This window comes from Corapipo altera, unplaced genomic scaffold (assembly GCF_003945725.1).
Source record: "Corapipo altera isolate COAL_440 unplaced genomic scaffold, ASM394572v1 22b, whole genome shotgun sequence".
Lineage (NCBI taxonomy): Eukaryota > Metazoa > Chordata > Aves > Passeriformes > Pipridae > Corapipo > Corapipo altera.
Genome location: NW_020884876.1, coordinates 22,980,957 through 23,000,040, shown reverse-complemented (window position 1 = coordinate 23,000,040; position 19,084 = coordinate 22,980,957). Strand labels below are relative to the sequence as shown.

Sequence of the window (19,084 nt, the reverse complement as noted above, 5' to 3'; positions counted from 1 at the left end):
GGTTCAGGCAACTCACTTGTGCAAAGACAGGCCCACAGACCAAGCTTCCTACACAGCATCTGGAGTATACAGAAAGGTTGAGTTTTTCAGCTGAGTTTAGTAAGCTGGGTTTTGGCACTGGCTTTTTTTTTCCCTATTTTCTTGTTCCTTCATATTTTTATAGTCCAAATAACTCACATTTAATTTCTGCTATACATAATGTTTCCTTTCTGCTGGTCTATTTCTACCTTAGAACTGAAGTTTGGTCCCTATATTTCCATGTCTTCAATTACAGCTCACAAGACAAAGTTCTACTATTTTAAATAAAGCAGAACTAATTCAAAGCAGTGTATATAATTAATCAAAATAGCTAGCAGTGCAATATTTAAAATAACTGAAGGCTGCCGGGATTATAGCAACATTATTAGTATGTGATTAATAAGCAGTTGAAGTATTACATTTGCTACACATTTGCTAAGTTATTTTATCTTGCTTTAAAGTTCAGTGGCAAAGTTTCAAGCCATAGTTAGGAGATTTGCTTTATTCAGTATTACTTTGTTGACCCCGCCATCTGGTCAAACAGCTGAGGGAACTCAACTGTATCGGGGGGCATGTTTCTCTCTTGGGAAATATTTGCCTTTCTGAATTATGCAATGGTTACCAGTTTCTAGCTTATTAGACTAGGATTAAAGAAAAAATCCAAATACTTTGTAGATAACCTGAGTTTGGTGGGCCCTGTATCTAGTTATTACTTATGTAGGAAAATAAAATGACACTTACTTGAGGACCAGGCTGACCCTGAAAAAACAAGAAAAAGAAAAGGTTATGGAAAGTTACGGCAAGGATTAACTCCTTATATAGTAGAAAATAGTTACAGTACTTTCTAATAAGGAGATAATAAAAAATACAGTAATTGTATTGAAGTCAGATTTTTGACTCAAGTCTATATTGAATTTGAATGTTTTAGTTCAAACTGATGAACTTTCTTGCAACTGATTCTATAAATAACTTAGAATAACACATCACTGAAACGGCATTTCAGAAACTTCATATTTTAGACAGTCATAACAATTTAGAAGTGACAGAAACACCTAATTTAACAATTCTCATGTGAGAAAGAATCCACAGATGCTGAGCTGATTTAGAAGCAGGTATTGGGATTTTTTTCTCTATTATGGCTCAGCTCCATGTTTCAAGGAGGTGCTAATTACCGCTTATTGAACGAACAAAGTCTCAAAACTGGAAGGACACGTCGAACAAACAATAGTCTTTCTGCCTTTGCTGCAAGCACCACAGTTTTAAGTAAGTATAACCAAAATTTAAACCAAGTGAGAAGTAGATGAACCTTGGTCAGTCAGCCCAAGAGACAGCTGATGCATCTCCTCTCTCTTATTTATCAACATCCCCTTTAGACCAACCCTGGAAACTGGACAGGCACCCTTTGACCACTGAGGAGCTGTATGTATCTCTTGTTGCTGCAAACCCTTACAAAGAAGACTTCCTATCAGTAAGATCCCTAGCCTAGGACAGCCAGTGAAAGTCATCAGTTATTTTAGCCCACTTATTAAAAATTATTTGTATGAAGCAGGATTATTTTATCAAACTGTACTGTAGCTGTGACTACGAACTACATCACCCAGACAATCAGCTCACACTGTAAGACAGAGACAAATATTTATATATTTCTCTCTATAAAGAGAGAATTTCTTTAAACTCTTAGGGCTAGCTTAGCTTTTAGTGTTTTATGACACTTAAATAATATTTCAGTTGAACTGAAACTACATTTCCTTCTGTTGACAAAACCTGAGCAAAGAGAAATCTTTTAAGTCTTATAAAACCTCTTAATTTTAGCTAGAAAGTATTGCTACAGAGAGTAGAAACTTTTTTGTCTGAACATCAGGAAACACTTTTCTTACTGTGGGGATACCCAAAGGCACAAAGGAGATTGTGGAGTCCCTATTCTTGAAGATATTCAAAAGCCATTGGACACGATCCTGGGCAAGCTGCTCTAGATAGCTCTGCTGGAGCAGAGAGGTTAGGCCAGATGACTTCCAGTGATCCCTTCCAAATGCAATCATTCTGTGATTCTCTGTGATTTTAAAGGTGATAGTGGAGAAAACATTTCAACTGGGAACAATTGTGTACAAGAAATGCAGCTGAAGAAAATTTTTTTTTTTTTACCAATTTATAAGACTTTTTGCTCCAAATTAAAAAAATTTAAATTCGCATGAAAATTTTAAAATATTTTTGAAATACAAGAAATATTACAAATTATGTTACAGAGGAATAATGGTAAAATACAGAGTTATCGTGGTTATCTAAACTTTACACTGAATGCAGCCTAAAGCACTCCTTGTTGTAGATGCTGCAGTTTTGTATTAGTTCCTTAGAACAACACTGCACCATAGAGGTTAAAAAAAAATTAAATTACTGTCTGAGGTTTGCAAGTTTTAATATTAAGTAAAGCTTTCTGAATTGGTGAGTTCTATGAAGTTACACATCACACTGGGTTAATGAATATAACTGAGACTCCTCAGCACTCAGACTTTACCTCAATCTTTCCCTCACAGGGGGTTTTAATCTATTATATGCTATACTTGATCTTAAAATCATCAGGAATTGCTTACTGATGCACTATTGCTGATACATTAGTTAATATAAATTATCTAAACTGAGGCCTCTGAATACAAACTTTATATATAAACCTTAGATTACATTTGCTCACAAGTATATCTCATGTTTTAATACATTTTGGCCAAATCATTAAAAGCTGTCTCAAATCCATATATATTAGAAAAACCAAAACGTAAGTGAAGGTCTGAAATTACCAAATGTTGCAACAAAAAGTTGAATTTAAGTGATAGAAAGCAAATAAACAGATTATATACATATATATTTAACGAAAGAGATTTGAAAATTGACTTTTTTCTTCAATGTAACATGCTATATGTATGATATACAAGACATACACACATAACACAAACATATCCTGAATTGAATGTGAGGGTTGGAATCATGCTCCCATGAAAGTGTTCTCTACTCTCAGACTCAACAACTTTAAAATTTGCCTTTCTGTTATTGTGCATTTATAATTACTTTTCTGCAATACAGAGAGAGGAAAGTTAGAAAATCAATTTTTATATGACAATGTTTCTTTATGTAGAGAATTCTATGAGATACTGGGGAATATAACAGTTGCACTGCTCTTAGTTTATATATGCTGTCAATATTGCAATTGTCCTGCATTTAGCTGTAAATGCATACGATGAATACAAAAGTACTCTTCGCAGGATTTTTTTAACCTGTTGCCTATGAGCTCCTTTAGCATGGAAGGATCTTTACATTAGTGAAGGTAATTATTTTATGTTTTTTACAATGGTTTCCAATCCTTCCATATTTCTGTATGCTCTTAGCTGCTCCTTGCCCTACCAGCCACTCCAGTTACAGTGTAATTTTCCCTTCTCACTAGTGATCTAGTGACATTACCCAGAAGATGCAGCAAGCACTGAATTATGGAACTCATCAGCTCTTCTTACAAAGCTACGGGTAGAAAGGCATCAAAATAGTGACCTTTTTGATTGGAAAGGCTCACTGTCACACAACAGCAATTCAAAGCATGGGAGACAAAAAAGGGTTGTTAATTTTGCCTTCTCACATTTTTGTATGCAGTGAAAGGGTCAGTAACTCTGTGAGTTACTTTTGTGCTCATTAAAAAACCCTCCAACATAAATTCAATCTGGTATTTTAACACATTTGAGCAAGCTTAAGCTCAGTTCATCTGTTTATGTTCCCAAAATGACCCCAGGACTGCTGAAATCATCCTGGTTCATTACTGCAAAAATCACCCCCAGTTCATGCTACTTGTGGATTAAAATGTTTTAGCTGGAAGTATTTCTCTTAATTTCAGATAACAAACAGGGTGAAAATACTCTTAAAGAAAAGTCAGCATTACTCTATGATTTTTTTTTCTAATGAACACCTCTTTATTCAAACCTGCTACATACTCTAAAATTCATTGATTGTAGCTACCAACTGACTGCTGTTCTTTGCATTCATTTAGGGATCAGTCCCAACACCAGTAACTGATCAGGTACATTTTCATTGTTGCTGCTTTGAACTTCTGGATCATTACTCACATACTTGATTATCCATACTGAATGCTGATTTTGAGGTTTTTTAATCTCCATGGCTACGGTGGGTATAGTTGTATAACATGTCATGGTTTCAGTAAAATCTTCAGAACAATTTTCCCTTCTGTACTCTTATTTACCAGCTTAATACACTATTTTGCAGTAAAGAAAGGGCATACATTTGGCAGCCTAATTACCATGATGGAAGCTCTTCCACTGTTGATAGTTAATCCCTTCCTAGCAATTTAACCTAACATTAGATGCCGATACATAAATGATACTAAAACAAAAAAGGACATACACATGGTGTAGCTGAAGTTAACAGGTAAGCTATCAATCTGCTAAAAGAGGAGATGAAAGGAAAAGCCTATTGACTGTATGCTGCAAACTTTACAGACAAGTTACTTAATAGCAGAAAGAGCACAGCGAAAGTCTTAAGAGAAGAAAATGAAAGTTGACACGATAAGTCAACAAGTTGAGCTTGAAAAGGAGATGGGGCTTGTAGTAAGTAAAAGGACAGAAAAGACAGCATGTATTGGGTATCAGTGAAAATGGCCATCCTGAAAAGCGAGAAAGAGGGAGCAAAAGCAAGAGCAAGAAAGTGTAGAAACTGGATTTTCACACCTTTCCATGGTGTTAATCTTTAAAGAGCTGGGAACATAAACTTCCAGGCTCATACATCCAAACATGTAGCTACACAAATATACACAAAAGTACAAATGCATTAAAAAATGCGTTGTATAAAATTAAAGGTTAATTCTAACTTAATTCGAGCAGCATATCCCTAAAGAATATCTCGAATTTGTACAAATGCAGTTATTATGAGACATAAGGCTGTTCATATCTAATCAGCAAACAAAATCCAGATAGAGAAATTAAACCACAAAAATTAAGAATCTGTGGAAAAAGGAAACCAGTAAGAACCACAGATAAGTGGTCAGAAGGGATATCCAGTTCTTTGAAAGGCCCCATCAAACTACACTTGTGGAGCATTCTCTGGACAGAGCACCCAACTAGGAACATCTGTCTTCCAATCTTATTCAAACAGAAAATGATAAGGAAACAGGAGTAGCACGGCTGACCTCCATTTTCTTGGATAGACACTAAAGATAAAGAGTTTTTTCAGCAATACCTTGAAAATCCATGCTACTAGGGTTGAAGGAAGTTATTCTGAAGGAAGCCAGTATGTGACTAATATACATTTCAGCATGAGTAATTAAAAGAGCAAAGAGGGAATATATGCAAGACCTAAATTACACTGGTTTTGAATAAATCACCTACCAGCTTTCCATCCATACCAATCGGGCCCTGGGATAATCAAAAGTCAAAACAAAATGGAACAGTTAAATCAGAGAAACACTGAAGATGAGGACAAATATACAGACTTGGGGAATACTGTGGACTTCAGAAGATTAATAACTATGTCAGCAGCTAAATGCAATATCTTAAAGATATTTTCAGAATGAAGGCTCAGAAAAGAAACAGCAAAAGAAGCAGACCTAAGACAGAATTAATAAAAACAGCATGGTGGGAAGTAGCCAGGCAATAGTTGGTGTTTAACAAAAGACAAGTTCAACATGAAATGAAGAATTGCTAGTTTGGCAAATCACAGTGGCCCAACATAATCAAACATATGAAATAATGCATCTGGCTTGTGTATTTTTCTTTAAATAACTGAGAAAACAGAACAGGTAGCCTATTTGCTGAACAATCTTGTCATATCCTTGCAAGATGAAAAGAGCAAACACTTCAAATCTCATAAGTAATATGTATTTAAATTAACATTATAATAAGTAATGATGGTTAGTAAGAAACTTTAGCTCACACAGTTCACTGATGTGCTATAGATTTCCACCTACACTTTGTCCAAGAAGTCCTGTGCCTTATCCTGCTTTCTTTTTTTTTCCCTTGCGAAAGATAGACTTTTCCTTGCTGATACCTTACAAGTTACTTATTTTCTTCAGAGTCCAGAAGCTGGTTCTAGTTATATGAATGCAAATTATACGAAGGATTTAAAGCGGATTTAAAGCAGATGTGCACTGTTGTAACTAAGTAACTGGTTCTGTACCAACAGCCCATTTAGGAGATCAGAGGACAGAATAGGGCTAGAGAAAGTTGGATTAATTTTAAATTTAATGTTTATTTGCTATCTCTTCTGACAATAAGCAGTCAGGTTACCTTTCACTGACAATGGAATAAGAGCAGGCAGAGTACTGTTATTCTGCCACCAAATTCATGTTTTAGGCTGAAATTGTGAGCTCTCAGCCATTTGCCCTATGCAAATGGGACACTATTTTATGTCTGCTGAAGAGAAGTTCTTAAATGCAGCCAGACTTTCTCCCTGGAGCTTCACAGGCACCCCTCTCAAGACTGTCTCTCCTAAGCATATGGCCCCCTAGGGCTGATTGCTCACATTGCGAGATTTGGATCACTGTTGCTGAGGAGACAGCACATAACATATTTGCTGGTTTTGTGTTGATCCATTTTATCTTTGCTGCTTTTTGTCCCCTTTCTAAGCACTACTTTGGCTTGTGAGCAAAAATCAGCAGAAAAGTTTAGTCTAAATCAGGTCTGCAGGTTCTGCTGACTTCTTCACTGAGGAGTCTGTATTCCTACCTTTAGCACCATTACTAATAGGTACTATAACCATATGAACAAGTTAGTTCAACCAGCTATCAAGAAAATAATAAGAACTATGAAAAACTGATGCCATATCATCTAGTGATTTCCCTAACTATCTCTCTTCTCCAGGCCTAGATCCTGGACTTTGCCAAAAATTCCAGACATACTCAGTATGAGCAAGGACATTGGCTGGATGTACACATTGTCCAACTCATTATTTTTGGTACATTACTGTGCACTAACCTACTTGTCAGATCCAATAACAAGTTAATGTGCCTGGGAAGCCCTACAGGAATAAAATGCCTTACCTCTCTTTCCCCCCAGCTCTTACTGTGGTTTCCTGTCACATCATGAGTAGATGACATGCTGAGAGTGTAAATCGGGTCAGCGCATCTTGGCTGCCTGCATGACCACTACCTTTTCTATGTGCTGATGTCCTATTAAAAGTTTGTGACTATTGGGATGACCTACAGTATCTTTCAAATGTTGTCTCTGAACAGTCCTTCCCTGGTAGCAGAGAAAAAGAAAGCAACACTTTCCAAAGCATTAAAACAGCACAGCTCTTATTATTATGTTTCTTTTCTATGCCTCTTGATCCCACATATGCAGCACAAATAAAGCACTCCCCGATTTTCTCATAATTATTTAGGAAATTTCTAAATATGGTACTATACACCCCAAAACTTAAGGCATCTGCAAGTTATTAGCTTTTCCAGATTTTTTTCTAGCACTGGGTAATACAGGATATTTATCTAGTAATATTTACATAAATATTTACAGTCTGCTGCAGGTACAAAAATGAAGGCTGAGCTGAACCCTGGCTATGAATAAATTTTCTTCTAGAAAATAAACTACAGATATTACCAGTTAAAACACTCAACTGCAAGGTCGTGGTAAGTACATAAAGTTCCCCACAGCTGTGGGGGCAGCAGCTAAGTTTAACTGTCAGGTCTGCTGCAGATTTAGCCCAAAAGATTTAATTATTCTTATGATGAATGAATACAGAAAAGAATTATGCAAGTATTTGTAGAAAGAAAATTATGGGGTTGAACTGTTGGCTCACAGGGACCAATCAACAGCTCTTGCATCTATATCAATGCTTGCATTGTGAATATAAGCACTGTTTTCAGGGAATGTTTCTTTATCATAGGAAAAAAAAATACTACTTGGGCTCCCTTAAAATGATAGGTGTTCTAACTACTGTTGAATTTTTGCCTGCTGTTTGTCGAAGCTACATAGCTCCTGCACTTGAATTACAGGACTGTAGGCAGCATCTTGAAGAGTCTCAGAAAGAAGAATAAGAAATTCCCAGTAGGCTGAAGAGAAGCATCTGTTCACAATGGAAAATAAGGGGAATTTCTCCCATGACTCCATTTCTGTCAGGGCTATTTGGTTTGAAGCCTTCGAACATCTTCTGGGATTTGCTTTGTAGAACAGGAGAGGAAAGTAAAACTTGATGGAGACATAACGCTCTTCAGAAGAAAAAGAAAACACTGTGAAACAAAATAATATTCTTTCATTATAAAAATATTGAATCTTTAACAGCAAACCATGGCAATTTCATTCCTTCCTCAAACACTTCTTTCTAGTGTTAGAAAGAGAGAGAAAGCACTTTTCAAAAATGGAAAAAATTAGAATCTCCACTACCAATGCAGGCTGGATGAGAAAGATGAGCTGAAATAGTACATGAGGTTACTTCAGGGTGCACTGAGAAGAATCCTATATATGATAATATTTATTGAGGTTCATTACATGATTGCATTGGAAGTCTTATGGAATACTCAGAGTCATCTTCATTCATTTTAGAGAAAGCATTCAAGCCATAGTCTGACTCAAACCTGAATATCTTCAGAGCTGTGCTATATAGTTCAAACTACTTTCTGTTTTGTTCTATGAAATAACTGCTACTACAGATTAGCAAGTAGCTTTTGACAAGTACCAAATACATGGTGTTCTTTAACACAATCTCTGTAACACATTTTAGAAAACTAGATGAACAACAAACCATGAAACAGAAAGGGATGAGTAGGTTTATATAACACATGTACACTAAATATTGGTTTGCTTATTGTAGATACTAGAGAGGATACTGAAAATTTTTCTTCTGGACTATGCATTTCCTTTTCAGGTTTCTGCTATGACTTTTAAATATATGGAATGGCTCGATGTGCTGGGTTTTGTAGTAGCTGGAGTGGGGCTATGTTTTATATTTCTGCCGAAAACAGTGTTAATAACACAGAGGTGTTTTTGTTACTGCTGATCACTGCTTACACAGAGTCAAGGCCTTTTCTGCCTCCAGTGAGGAGGTTGGGGGTGCACAAGGCTGGGAGGAGACACAGCCAGGACAGCTGACCCCAACTGACCCAAGGGATATTCCATACCACATGGTGTCATGCTCAGTGTATAAAGCTGGTGGAAGAAAAAGGAAGGAAGTTTACATTCAGAGTGATGGTGTTTGTCTTCCCAAATAACTATTACGTGTGACGGAGCCCTGCTTTCCTGGAGACAGCTGAACACCTGCCTGCCCATGGGAAGTGTGGAATTAATTCCTTGTTCTGTTTTAATTGTGCGTGCAGCTTTTGCTTTAACTATTAAACTGTCTTTATCTCAACCCAGGAGTTTTCTCACTTTTACCCTTCTGATTCTCTATCCCAATCTCACCAGCGAAGTGTGAGCCAGTGGCTATGTGGGGTTGAGTTGCCATTTGAAGTTGAACTATGACACAGGATATTTACTTGCAGTATTACATACACTTTTTTTGTAGAATCCTCAAAAGCAAAGTTGTTTGTACAGTAGTTTTTTTTTCCCAAAGAGTACCCAACTATTTACTTAGCATTTAACTGCCTGTCTCATAACCCTACAATGGACAGAGACAACACAGGGGAGGAAGGAGAATACAAATGCAATTTCAGTCTGTTTTTGTGCGAAGTAGCTTCCACTCCTCAAGAATATTGTAGATACAATGTCTCTCAAAGAAAAATAGTTTTAATCAGTTTTTCAGTGCTACATAAAATCAGTCATTTTCCATTTAAGCAGTTATCTTTTTACATATGAGTTACTCTGCAGGTAAATATTTTAAAAATTTTAGGGGTTATTGTTATTAAGTGAATATGTAAGCAAGTGCATCCAAAACCTTTAGAGACTTTCTATCAGAGACAGCAAGTATTATTACTTTAGACAGTTTTAATGAGATATTAATTTCTTTGGAAAATTCTCACCTAAAAGAAAAGATACCACATGTCAAAATTTACTGTGTGATAAAAGAATCTTCTAACAAAAGGAAAAGAGGAGGTATGAACTATTTTCTTACTTTTCTCCACTCATCCTTCAGAGATCTCTTTTTATTTAAGGAATACTCATCAGAGCACTCAGTTGTGAACCAGGAGATATATAATAAACAGAAAACAAATATAATTGGTTCATTATACACTGAAAAAACACCCTCTATTATAAAGGAAGGGGGGGGTTGGCTTGGGAGTTTTTTGGTTTGGTTTTTTTTTTTTTCAGAATTCAGAAACTCTTATCCTGATACAATTATATGACTAAATTATTTCACATTTCTAAACAATCTACCATAAATTTTATTGTTAGATTGCTACTTTCAGCTGCCTGAAAATCTCTTATGTCAATACACATACAACAGGAGATTCAGAAGAAAACAGGAATCCAGTTTTACTGCAGCTGTACGAGCTGCATGCCAGCTACTGTGTCAGACCAAGTTTAAAAATACCTATGTGGAGGAGAAATAAAAAAAAAAGAAAAAGAAGAAAAACTGTCTCAAACAGCAGGTTTGCATGTCACCCCCAGTAAGTTCAGGTAAGATGAAAGATGAAACACTGCCTTTTCAAATCACCTATTTTAGTTCAAGTCTGATAGAAGCCAAAACCCCCATTTTTATCAGGTTTCCTCATCATGATACCATTAAAACCATGGATCTTTATTTCTTTCTCTCCTTTGTTTAACTGCAGGTTTGTCAAGGTTCAATGTATTAGATTTAATATAGTGCTCCCAGCAAGTCTGATGAGATTTCTTTTTAATGAAGTTTTAGCTTAGAGCTTATGTGATCAATAAGATCATCAGCAAGCTAAATTTCTCTACTGATGAAGTATTATTGGTTCTTTTGCAATGACTGGAAATGATTGCTGTTAGGAGCAACAAGAGCCAACAGTCCAGGTACAGAAGTCACTTGCTCCAAGTCTGGGAGAAGAAAAGTGCACTAAATCAACCTGCAACAAGTCTCTCTGGTCAGCAATCAGGATATTACTGAAAAAAACCCCATGCAAAACCAAATAATGCAGACCATTTGGGCAGGAGAAAAATTTACTGCAAAAAGAGTGAACTACAAGAGTACAAGAAAGATGAGCTGAGCCTCTCTAAAACCGGCTTACTGCAAAAAGCAAAATTACTGACAATGACAAATGAAGCACTACAAGGCTCTTTCGAAAAAGTCAATTTCAGGGTTTCACTGAATTCTTCCTTCAAGCAGTTCACATTAGCTACTGTGTGAGACATAAACCTCAGCTAGATGGATCATCACCTGGAGATTGTACAGTAAGAATAACTGTGTTCTAAGGTAGGGATTTAGAGGTTTAAATGAAGCGAGTTTCTTTAAAAACAACATTCATGGGGTAGTTAGGCTGCTTGATCTTCTTGACCAGAAACTTACAGATCTCATCATAACTGCTGAAGACTTGAGCACATTCAACCTTCAGAAACAACATCTTGCTTCACTTAGACTCATTCAAAACACTGATAAAAAATTAATCATTCAAGATCTGAACTACTACCCTGCACCAATAGACTTCACTGATTTTATTTTGATGGGAAAGCTATTAAAGAAAGAAAGAGAGATAAAGAGGGGAGGGAGGGAGGCAGGCAGGCAGGCAGGAGCTTTCTTAATACCTTAATACCATCATTCTTTAATCCCAGCAATCTCTCACTTGTTTGCAAGCCATGTATTAACTCTCTCATAAAAAAACTCCTACAAAACGACCTTCATCAAACTAACAAAGATCTCAAAGCATACCTGGGAAGCACAGAAGTCTTAGAAGTAAGATCCTGATAAAACCTGGAGAGCGATGAATGGGACCAACAGGATCAAGGCTCCAGACAAAACTTCCATCAGCCAGAAAAGTTACACCATGCGTAAAGTAGGTTCTCAGTATTGAGACTTCAGTTCATGAGCATAATCAGTTGTTCCAATTTATATTTTAATCCATCTGTCTAGTGTAGTCCCTTCTGTACAGAGAAATATGCAGCATGTACATGTAAAGCAATAAGTCAATGTAATAGTTATCTGCTGAGCACAACTGGCAGGACTCTAACATATTATTTTGCTGTTCTTGTCACAGAAAAGAAAATGTTTGTGTTTTTTCGTACTTTTTAGTTCCTTTCAATTACAAAAAACAAAAGCTGACCTGAAGCTATGCATTTCATGAAGTGGTTCTAGTGTCTATACTAACCTAAATTAGATGATGGAAATTATCAAAAATGGAACAGGATGGAAAATAAGGAACAGTTTTAAATATTTCAAAATAAACCAGAAGTGCCAGGTACAGCCTTCAAATTTTCCTTGGAGCAACATCACTCTACATTACAAGACTCTTAGCTTGGAGCCCTTTTTGCAGTCTGAATACTCCAATAGTTCCTTTGCAATTATAAGATGGACTGGTTATGTCTAAAAGCAATTCAAGGAAGAAAAATTTGTTCAGAGTTTGGCTATTCAGGGAGTGGCTGAACTACAAAAAAAGCTCTGCATATGGTAACAATAAGGGAGTACAAAGAGTTCTATGCAAGAAAAATTATAGTCACAGCTTACAAAAGCATATTTCACAGCTGAAAAATAATTGCCAAGATACATTTTACAATTTATGCAGGAGATCTAAAAGGCACTTTTTTTGTGGTGCAGATGCATTTTTGAGTATCTGAGCACTATGATGGCTCTTATTGAAATATATATGTAAAAAACCATGAGAAAGAGCTAGGCAGATCTAAGTTGGAAAGAACTCTTCTCAAAGACTGTGAGTGGACATCCTTCTATTTATCATGGCCAATACTGTACCCATCACAAATGTATATGAAAAAAGGGCCAGTTATGACTGTGAACCCCAAATCGTGGTATACCTCTGTTGTCTTCATACATCAGGTTAGCAAGATTAATTCCAGACAGTTTTCCTTCTTGAAGCCTACAGATTTCACCAGCATCTGCTACATTTGTACAGTTAGATCTGTATGACAAATTACTGCAAAGGGAAAGTATTGTTGCCCTCAGAAAGAGAAAGAGTAACATAGTTCAAGTTATAGTAAATAAGGGAGCCAAAATGCTTTACCCATCTATAATCCATAAAACCAGTCTTGTGAAGAGTTGCATTTCCATAAAAATACTTAATTATGCCACTGAATACCAGTATAGCTCAACAAGTACTTGAACACAGAAAACATACACAAAGACCAGAGAGAAAACTTCTACAGTCTACCTAAAACTTCTCTTTTTACCCAAAGAAATTGAGACTCCTGTATTCGTAAATAGAAAGCACATGGCTAATTCATCAACGCCAACATCACTGTGTGACTATATTTGATGTGGTTGGTGCCATGTTGATGAGAAAACAATAAACTGTGAAAAATGTCACTTCTCAAAAATTAGCTGGCTAGCATTCAGTAAGAGATAGATTGTTGTAACAGCTGTGGCATGATGACTTTGATGAATTAGGTTTTTATTCTCCTGGAATAATGCTGAAGAATCTGTCTCCTCACACCATCATGGAAGTGAATCCATTTGCTCACTGAACCGCTGTTAAAGAACAATCTTTCTTATTACCTATGTTTTCATGGTTTTACAGAATATGAAAAAAATATCCATCTCACTTCTTTCACTCAGCTTTTTTTTTTTTTTTGCTTCTACAAATCTTTTTTTTCAGGGGGAATGAGGTCCATTAAGGAAAAATAAAAATATAGTCTTTTGGTAAATAACACAGTACTATACAGAACTCACCTTCAGAGACCAATATTTTCACCTTCCTCCAGTGGAAAAATCAGCTTTAGAAGATTAACAAATTCAGGAGCAGGAACATAAAACAATTTTTGCTCCATGAGGATAGAAGAATCCTACCATCATGCTCCTTTTATCTGGCTGTAAAGGCACATATTTCGAATAGGTCTCACAGGGAATTAAGAAAAAAATACAGCTGCCATAGGAATAATTCTCTTTTGACTTACAACAAAGAAGATCAACCAGAGTGGATACATCTCCATAAAAGAGGAGAAGAGAATGGCTACAATAAAGGCTTTAAAAGAGGAAAAAACTAAGAGGCAAGGTATTGAAGTGTTTATAAATAAACACATAGATAGAACCCCAATCTCTTTCAATTATCATGTGGTTGAAGAAAGCTTTGTTTGAAGAATTCCAGGGTAAGAAAAAAAACTTGTGCAGATATACTACATTAAAACTTAAACTCCAAAGCAAGTGCTTTCAGGTGGGTGTTGCCTTATGTGGTCAAATACTGGAATATAGAATTCTTTTCATGCAAGTCCATTCAGATACTTCTGTCCTGTACTACCAGATTCAAAGGGCACAAATATACACGCAGCTAATATAAAGACACTACTGTTTCCTAAATACATTACAACCTAAATCACTTGTTAAAAGTTGGTGCTGCATACAACTATGCCCCCCTCCAAAATTATTTGGAACCAGTAATTCTCAAAAAGCATGAAGCACCATGGAAAAAACTACAGGAGGCACACTTGCAAAGATCATTTTATTCATGGAAATAAAGTAGAATTCAGGGGTGCAATACAACCTTTTTTATTTTTAATTCCTGAAATGTTTCCCTATATAATTTTTAATGATGCACCACCTGTTCTATTTCCCCAACGAACAAGAAAAGAGGAATGTAACAATGAAACGAATTTTAAGAAAATATTATTTCTAGTTCTTGATAAAAAAAATTTCACATAAATCATGATCAGTTTCCAGAAGGAACTTCTATTACTGTGACTTCAAAACCAAAATCAATAAGCACGTGAAGTGCTCAGACATCTTTACTTGCAAGTCTGTGCTTTTATTACATAAATTAACTGGGGATGTGCACGTTACTTCATTTACCATCTTAATATCCTGTCCCATTGATCTAAGACCTCAGTTTCTAATGGCCATTCACACAAAACACTGGACATTACAATTAAAACCCTAAGCATGCATTTGGAGGTTCATGACAAGGTTGAAAATGTCAGGCTGACCCATTCATAAGAGTCTGGAGGATGAGGAAGAGGAGTGAGAGGAGAAGCTTGGTGTTTTTTATTTTAAGACCAGGTGTAACTCATGCCTGGAAGATGACAATGAATAGTGTCTGGATAAGAGATAATGTTCCAAACAGGATAAACTTTCTATTGGGGCCAGACTTTTTATAAGAACTATTGGGAAAAGTTAAGAACTTTCTTCTTTTCAATATTTCACTCAACAGCAAATATCAAAAGGGTTGAAGAGGTGAAAAGTGCTGAGTCTGACATTAATAATGAAATAAGTGTTATCGGAAGTCAGCAGATGCTTGAAAGAGTGTACATGCAACACCATATTTGCTGCCAAAAGATTTGAGGGACTTAAAAACCATATTGCTGGATAAGGAAATAGAGGAAAAGATAGGGCAGAAAGAAAAGAAACTCAGGCAAGAATACAAGAAATTAGCCATGAAGGGGAAAGCCTGGAGCCATATGTTCATCACCTAATAGCGTGTCTAAAGGCAATTTTGGTTTGCTTGTAACTGGCTCAACAGAGGCTACTGAGAGGATGCTGTAAGAGTCTTGTCATTTTAATTCAGAGCCCCAGCAGTAATGCTGCTTCAAACTACAATTGCTGAGGGTTTTTTTTGTAGGTGAAAGGATATATATAGGCCCAACTTCTAAACAACTTCTCCTGTCAATTCTTTTTCTTTTATGGCAAATTCCATTAATGCTTCTTGAAATTTATGTGAAAAGAAGCAGAATTTCTTTTTGTGGAGTGGGGGTTTGGTTTATTTTTTGTAATTTTGTTTGGGTTTTTTTCCTGGGGTTTTTTTTTGGTTGGGGTTTTTTGTTTGGTTTTGGGGGTTTTGTGGAAGTTTTTTGGGGTTTTTTTGTTGTTGTTGGTTGGGGTTTTTAGGGTTTTGTTTGTTTTGTTTTTCATTTTGATTTGTTTTTTTGTTTGGAGGGCTTTTTACATTGGAAAACAAAATGTTCTACAAAATGTTTTGTAGGGATATCCCTACAAAACCTTCCTATTGAGCTGGTGCCTGTTTCCCCCAGCAAGCTATTTAGAAAAAGATACTAAGTTTCTCCACATTTATACATCTGCTTTTTGAAGCTTCCCTATCTGGAAACAAATTGAGAAATTTTTCTACTTTGATTCTAAATTCTCTTTAAACTCCAACCACAGCCAGTGCCCCCTTGCACAGTCAAAGAGAAACCTCTCCTTGTACAAACTGCTGTACAAACAGAAAGATGTAAACTCCACCAACAAAACATTTAACCAAGAAAACGAAAGTTACTGAAATCAGACCAACCTACAATACAATATGGGTTACCATCCCAGCAAAGAAAAGTTCCAAATCCAAGTATGTCATACCTGTGCCTTTCTGAGTCATACTGCAGTAAATCAAACACTCCTCTCACCTGTTTCCTAACTTCAATCAAATTATGCAAGCTATATTGAAGTTCACCAGAGCTGAACAGGTGAATCCATAGACAGAATATAGTTCAGTGAAACAGCTTTTAAAATATTCAAGCATTTACCAATCTCACTAGTTCATTTAACTGCAAACTCTCTAGATTATTCTTCTTTAAAGTTTTGTGGATCCACACATGAATACCTCCAAATAAAATGTTTTCATTACTATGTTCTGACATAACTGGTTTTCAGGATTATAAAAGGATTTTTGCAGAAGCTGGTGACAGCATGAAAAAAAAGTGTTGCTTTGCATTCCCATCTAGGGAGAAACAATTTGTACGTGATGGCAATAACAGATTACACTTAACATACCCTAAGAGCAGAGACCTAAAACGAGAGATCTCCTATCGTATTCAGAGTGGATTAAAAAAAATCAGGATAATTGATCCACACAGCTGGAAGTAGAAATGTTGAGGTCATTTTTTCTTTGGAGACTGGCTAATCCATCAGAGTACCTGAATGAAAACCACAGGCCTCACTTGGTTCTTTTGGAGCACTTTCTTCCACCATTCGCTCTCATTTATGGGAAATCATACCATTATTAATATCATCCTCTGAAACTAACTGCAAGTGGCAAACTAAGATCATTCCAATTGCTGGAGTCCAAAACCTCAGTGTACATGTCTAATACTACTGAAATAAAATACGAAATTTAATGCAAGTTTAAGTCTAGTAGAGTGATACAACTTTTATGGCACAAAAATCTGTGTACTGAGAAATAAAGGACATCCTTAGCAGCCACAATTTGTCTCCTATTTTTATCTCTGTCCCAATTTCACTTTGCCCTCTCATAGTAGGCAAAACTTATTCAGAGGATTACTTCTCTGAATAAGTACTGTTTATCACGAATAAAAGTAGAAGAATCTACCCTTAGCTTTGCTTATCTTACTGGCAATTGACCTGATAAAACAAGGAACTGTTACAGAAAGAATAGCATGACTTTTAGAAATTTCCAAATATTTCCTGGGTTTTTTCATTTGCTACGAATTCCAGCCTTCCAACAGCAGTTTATTTTGGTTAGAATATCATGTTGCAGAAAGAGACCGATTACTATATCAAAAACTTAATATTCTTTTCAACTGATAAGTGCTCATGCATATGATGGTTTTTCACCATGCTCCTTCCGTGAGTCAAAGCAGCAAAGGGTTAAATTCCTCTAATTTACACTGGGAATGTTACCATGAACATGTACAAAATAATCCAAAAAGAATTTTTAACTCAATTGTCCTGTTAGATTATCAGTACTGTGCAGATCTCAGTATGTCAATATTAGCAAAAATAATAAATATTAACTGCTTTATGTTAAGCCTTGGAGGGGTTGGGAACCATCACTACCACCACCAAAATAACCTAAAACCATTTTGTTGGTGATTTATGATCTGTATCCTACACAGTCATGGAAAAAAACTTCCAACTGACATTCCACACTGCTTGTATAAATCTTTCCTTCCAGACAAGTATGTTTGCTTTCAGAAACATCTTTAACTAATCTTGATTTCTATATGCACAGATATAGCTGAGAAAATGAAAATAACAGTAGCCCAAACAACACCTTAGATTTTTCCCTGTGGTGCAAGAGGTGCACATTAAATGTGGCCATCTCAAAGATCCCCCTGAATGGAGGAAAAAGTACTTTAAGGCTTTGTTCTACTTGCTAACTGCTGGCACTAAAAAAGAAATTAAAAAACTACAGAGCTAAGAACCTATTAAACTTGACAAACACTAGCCAAACTATCATGGTGTAATTACTGGATAACGCTAACCAGTGTGGGGTCCAGTACAGGTGTATGAAAGAATGATTTGATTCCCAGTAGGAAAATAGTTCCTCATTCAACTTCATCGAGAAGAGCCAGTTCAGGTGACTGCCAGCTCCAGATATTCCCCTTCTCATATCACTTCTCTCCTAAATGGGATCTGAACATTGACTGAAGGGGGAAGCAGGGGTGCAAACATCTCCAAGAAAACACTTCCACCCTACACTTTCCGGAAATCACAAAATCCAACCACCTAGCCTAGCAATTTAGGAACAAGTTTCTCCAATGAAATTTTACATCCCTTGACCTGAGCTAAGATTAACAATGCACTTAAAACTCCCACATAGGGATATTCATCTGGGAGCTGTATAGGTAGTACAGTTTTACGTATCATTCAGTATATCCTAAGTCCAAATGACCCAGCATGAAAAAAAATCATAGGATCACGTTTGCAACCCTCCTTCCAGGTGAAAGAACTGATGACTTAAAAATTCTTATAAGATAGTTTAGTACTTCCCTTCCCATTTATGACAGCTATAAACAGAATCATAGCATCATTTAGGTTGGAAAAGAACTCTAAGATCACGCAGTCCCAACCATCAAGTAATTAAATAGTTTTCTATTGTAATTGATTTAACCTTTGAATTTAACCTTAGTCTTTGAATTTCAAAGCTTCTTGTGAGAAGCTGATGGTTCAGGCAAATCGTTAAGAGGGATCACTGGTTAATTACTCTACATTCACATGCAACTGTTAAACACAAATTGAGAAATGAGGACTAGAATTCAAATTCTGTTGGAACACAAAATTTTGCTGCAAGGTAGTTCATCTCATAAATAAAGCTTGTTCTGTTACACTGGAGAGCTACATCGTGCATTGGGAGGAAATAACTGGGAAA

The 19,084-nt window shown here is 36.2% G+C and overlaps 1 protein-coding gene across 5 annotated transcripts in view; it reads right to left on the bottom strand.

The window, feature by feature from the left end:
* COL25A1 (collagen type XXV alpha 1 chain) overlaps positions 1-19,084 on the bottom strand; it is a 313,397-nt gene that overhangs the window by 125,266 nt on the left and 169,047 nt on the right. For 2 of the 5 annotated variants that reach the window (XM_027636120.1, XM_027636123.1), the window contains exon 5: positions 760-777. The exons of 2 other annotated variants lie outside the window; for them this stretch is intronic. In XM_027636120.1, coding sequence (XP_027491921.1) covers positions 760-777 — 18 coding nt within the window. Of the gene's footprint in view, positions 1-759; positions 778-5,390; positions 5,418-19,084 lie in introns of all 5 variants that reach the window. One more of the 5 variants, XM_027636119.1, reaches the window with a different exon arrangement.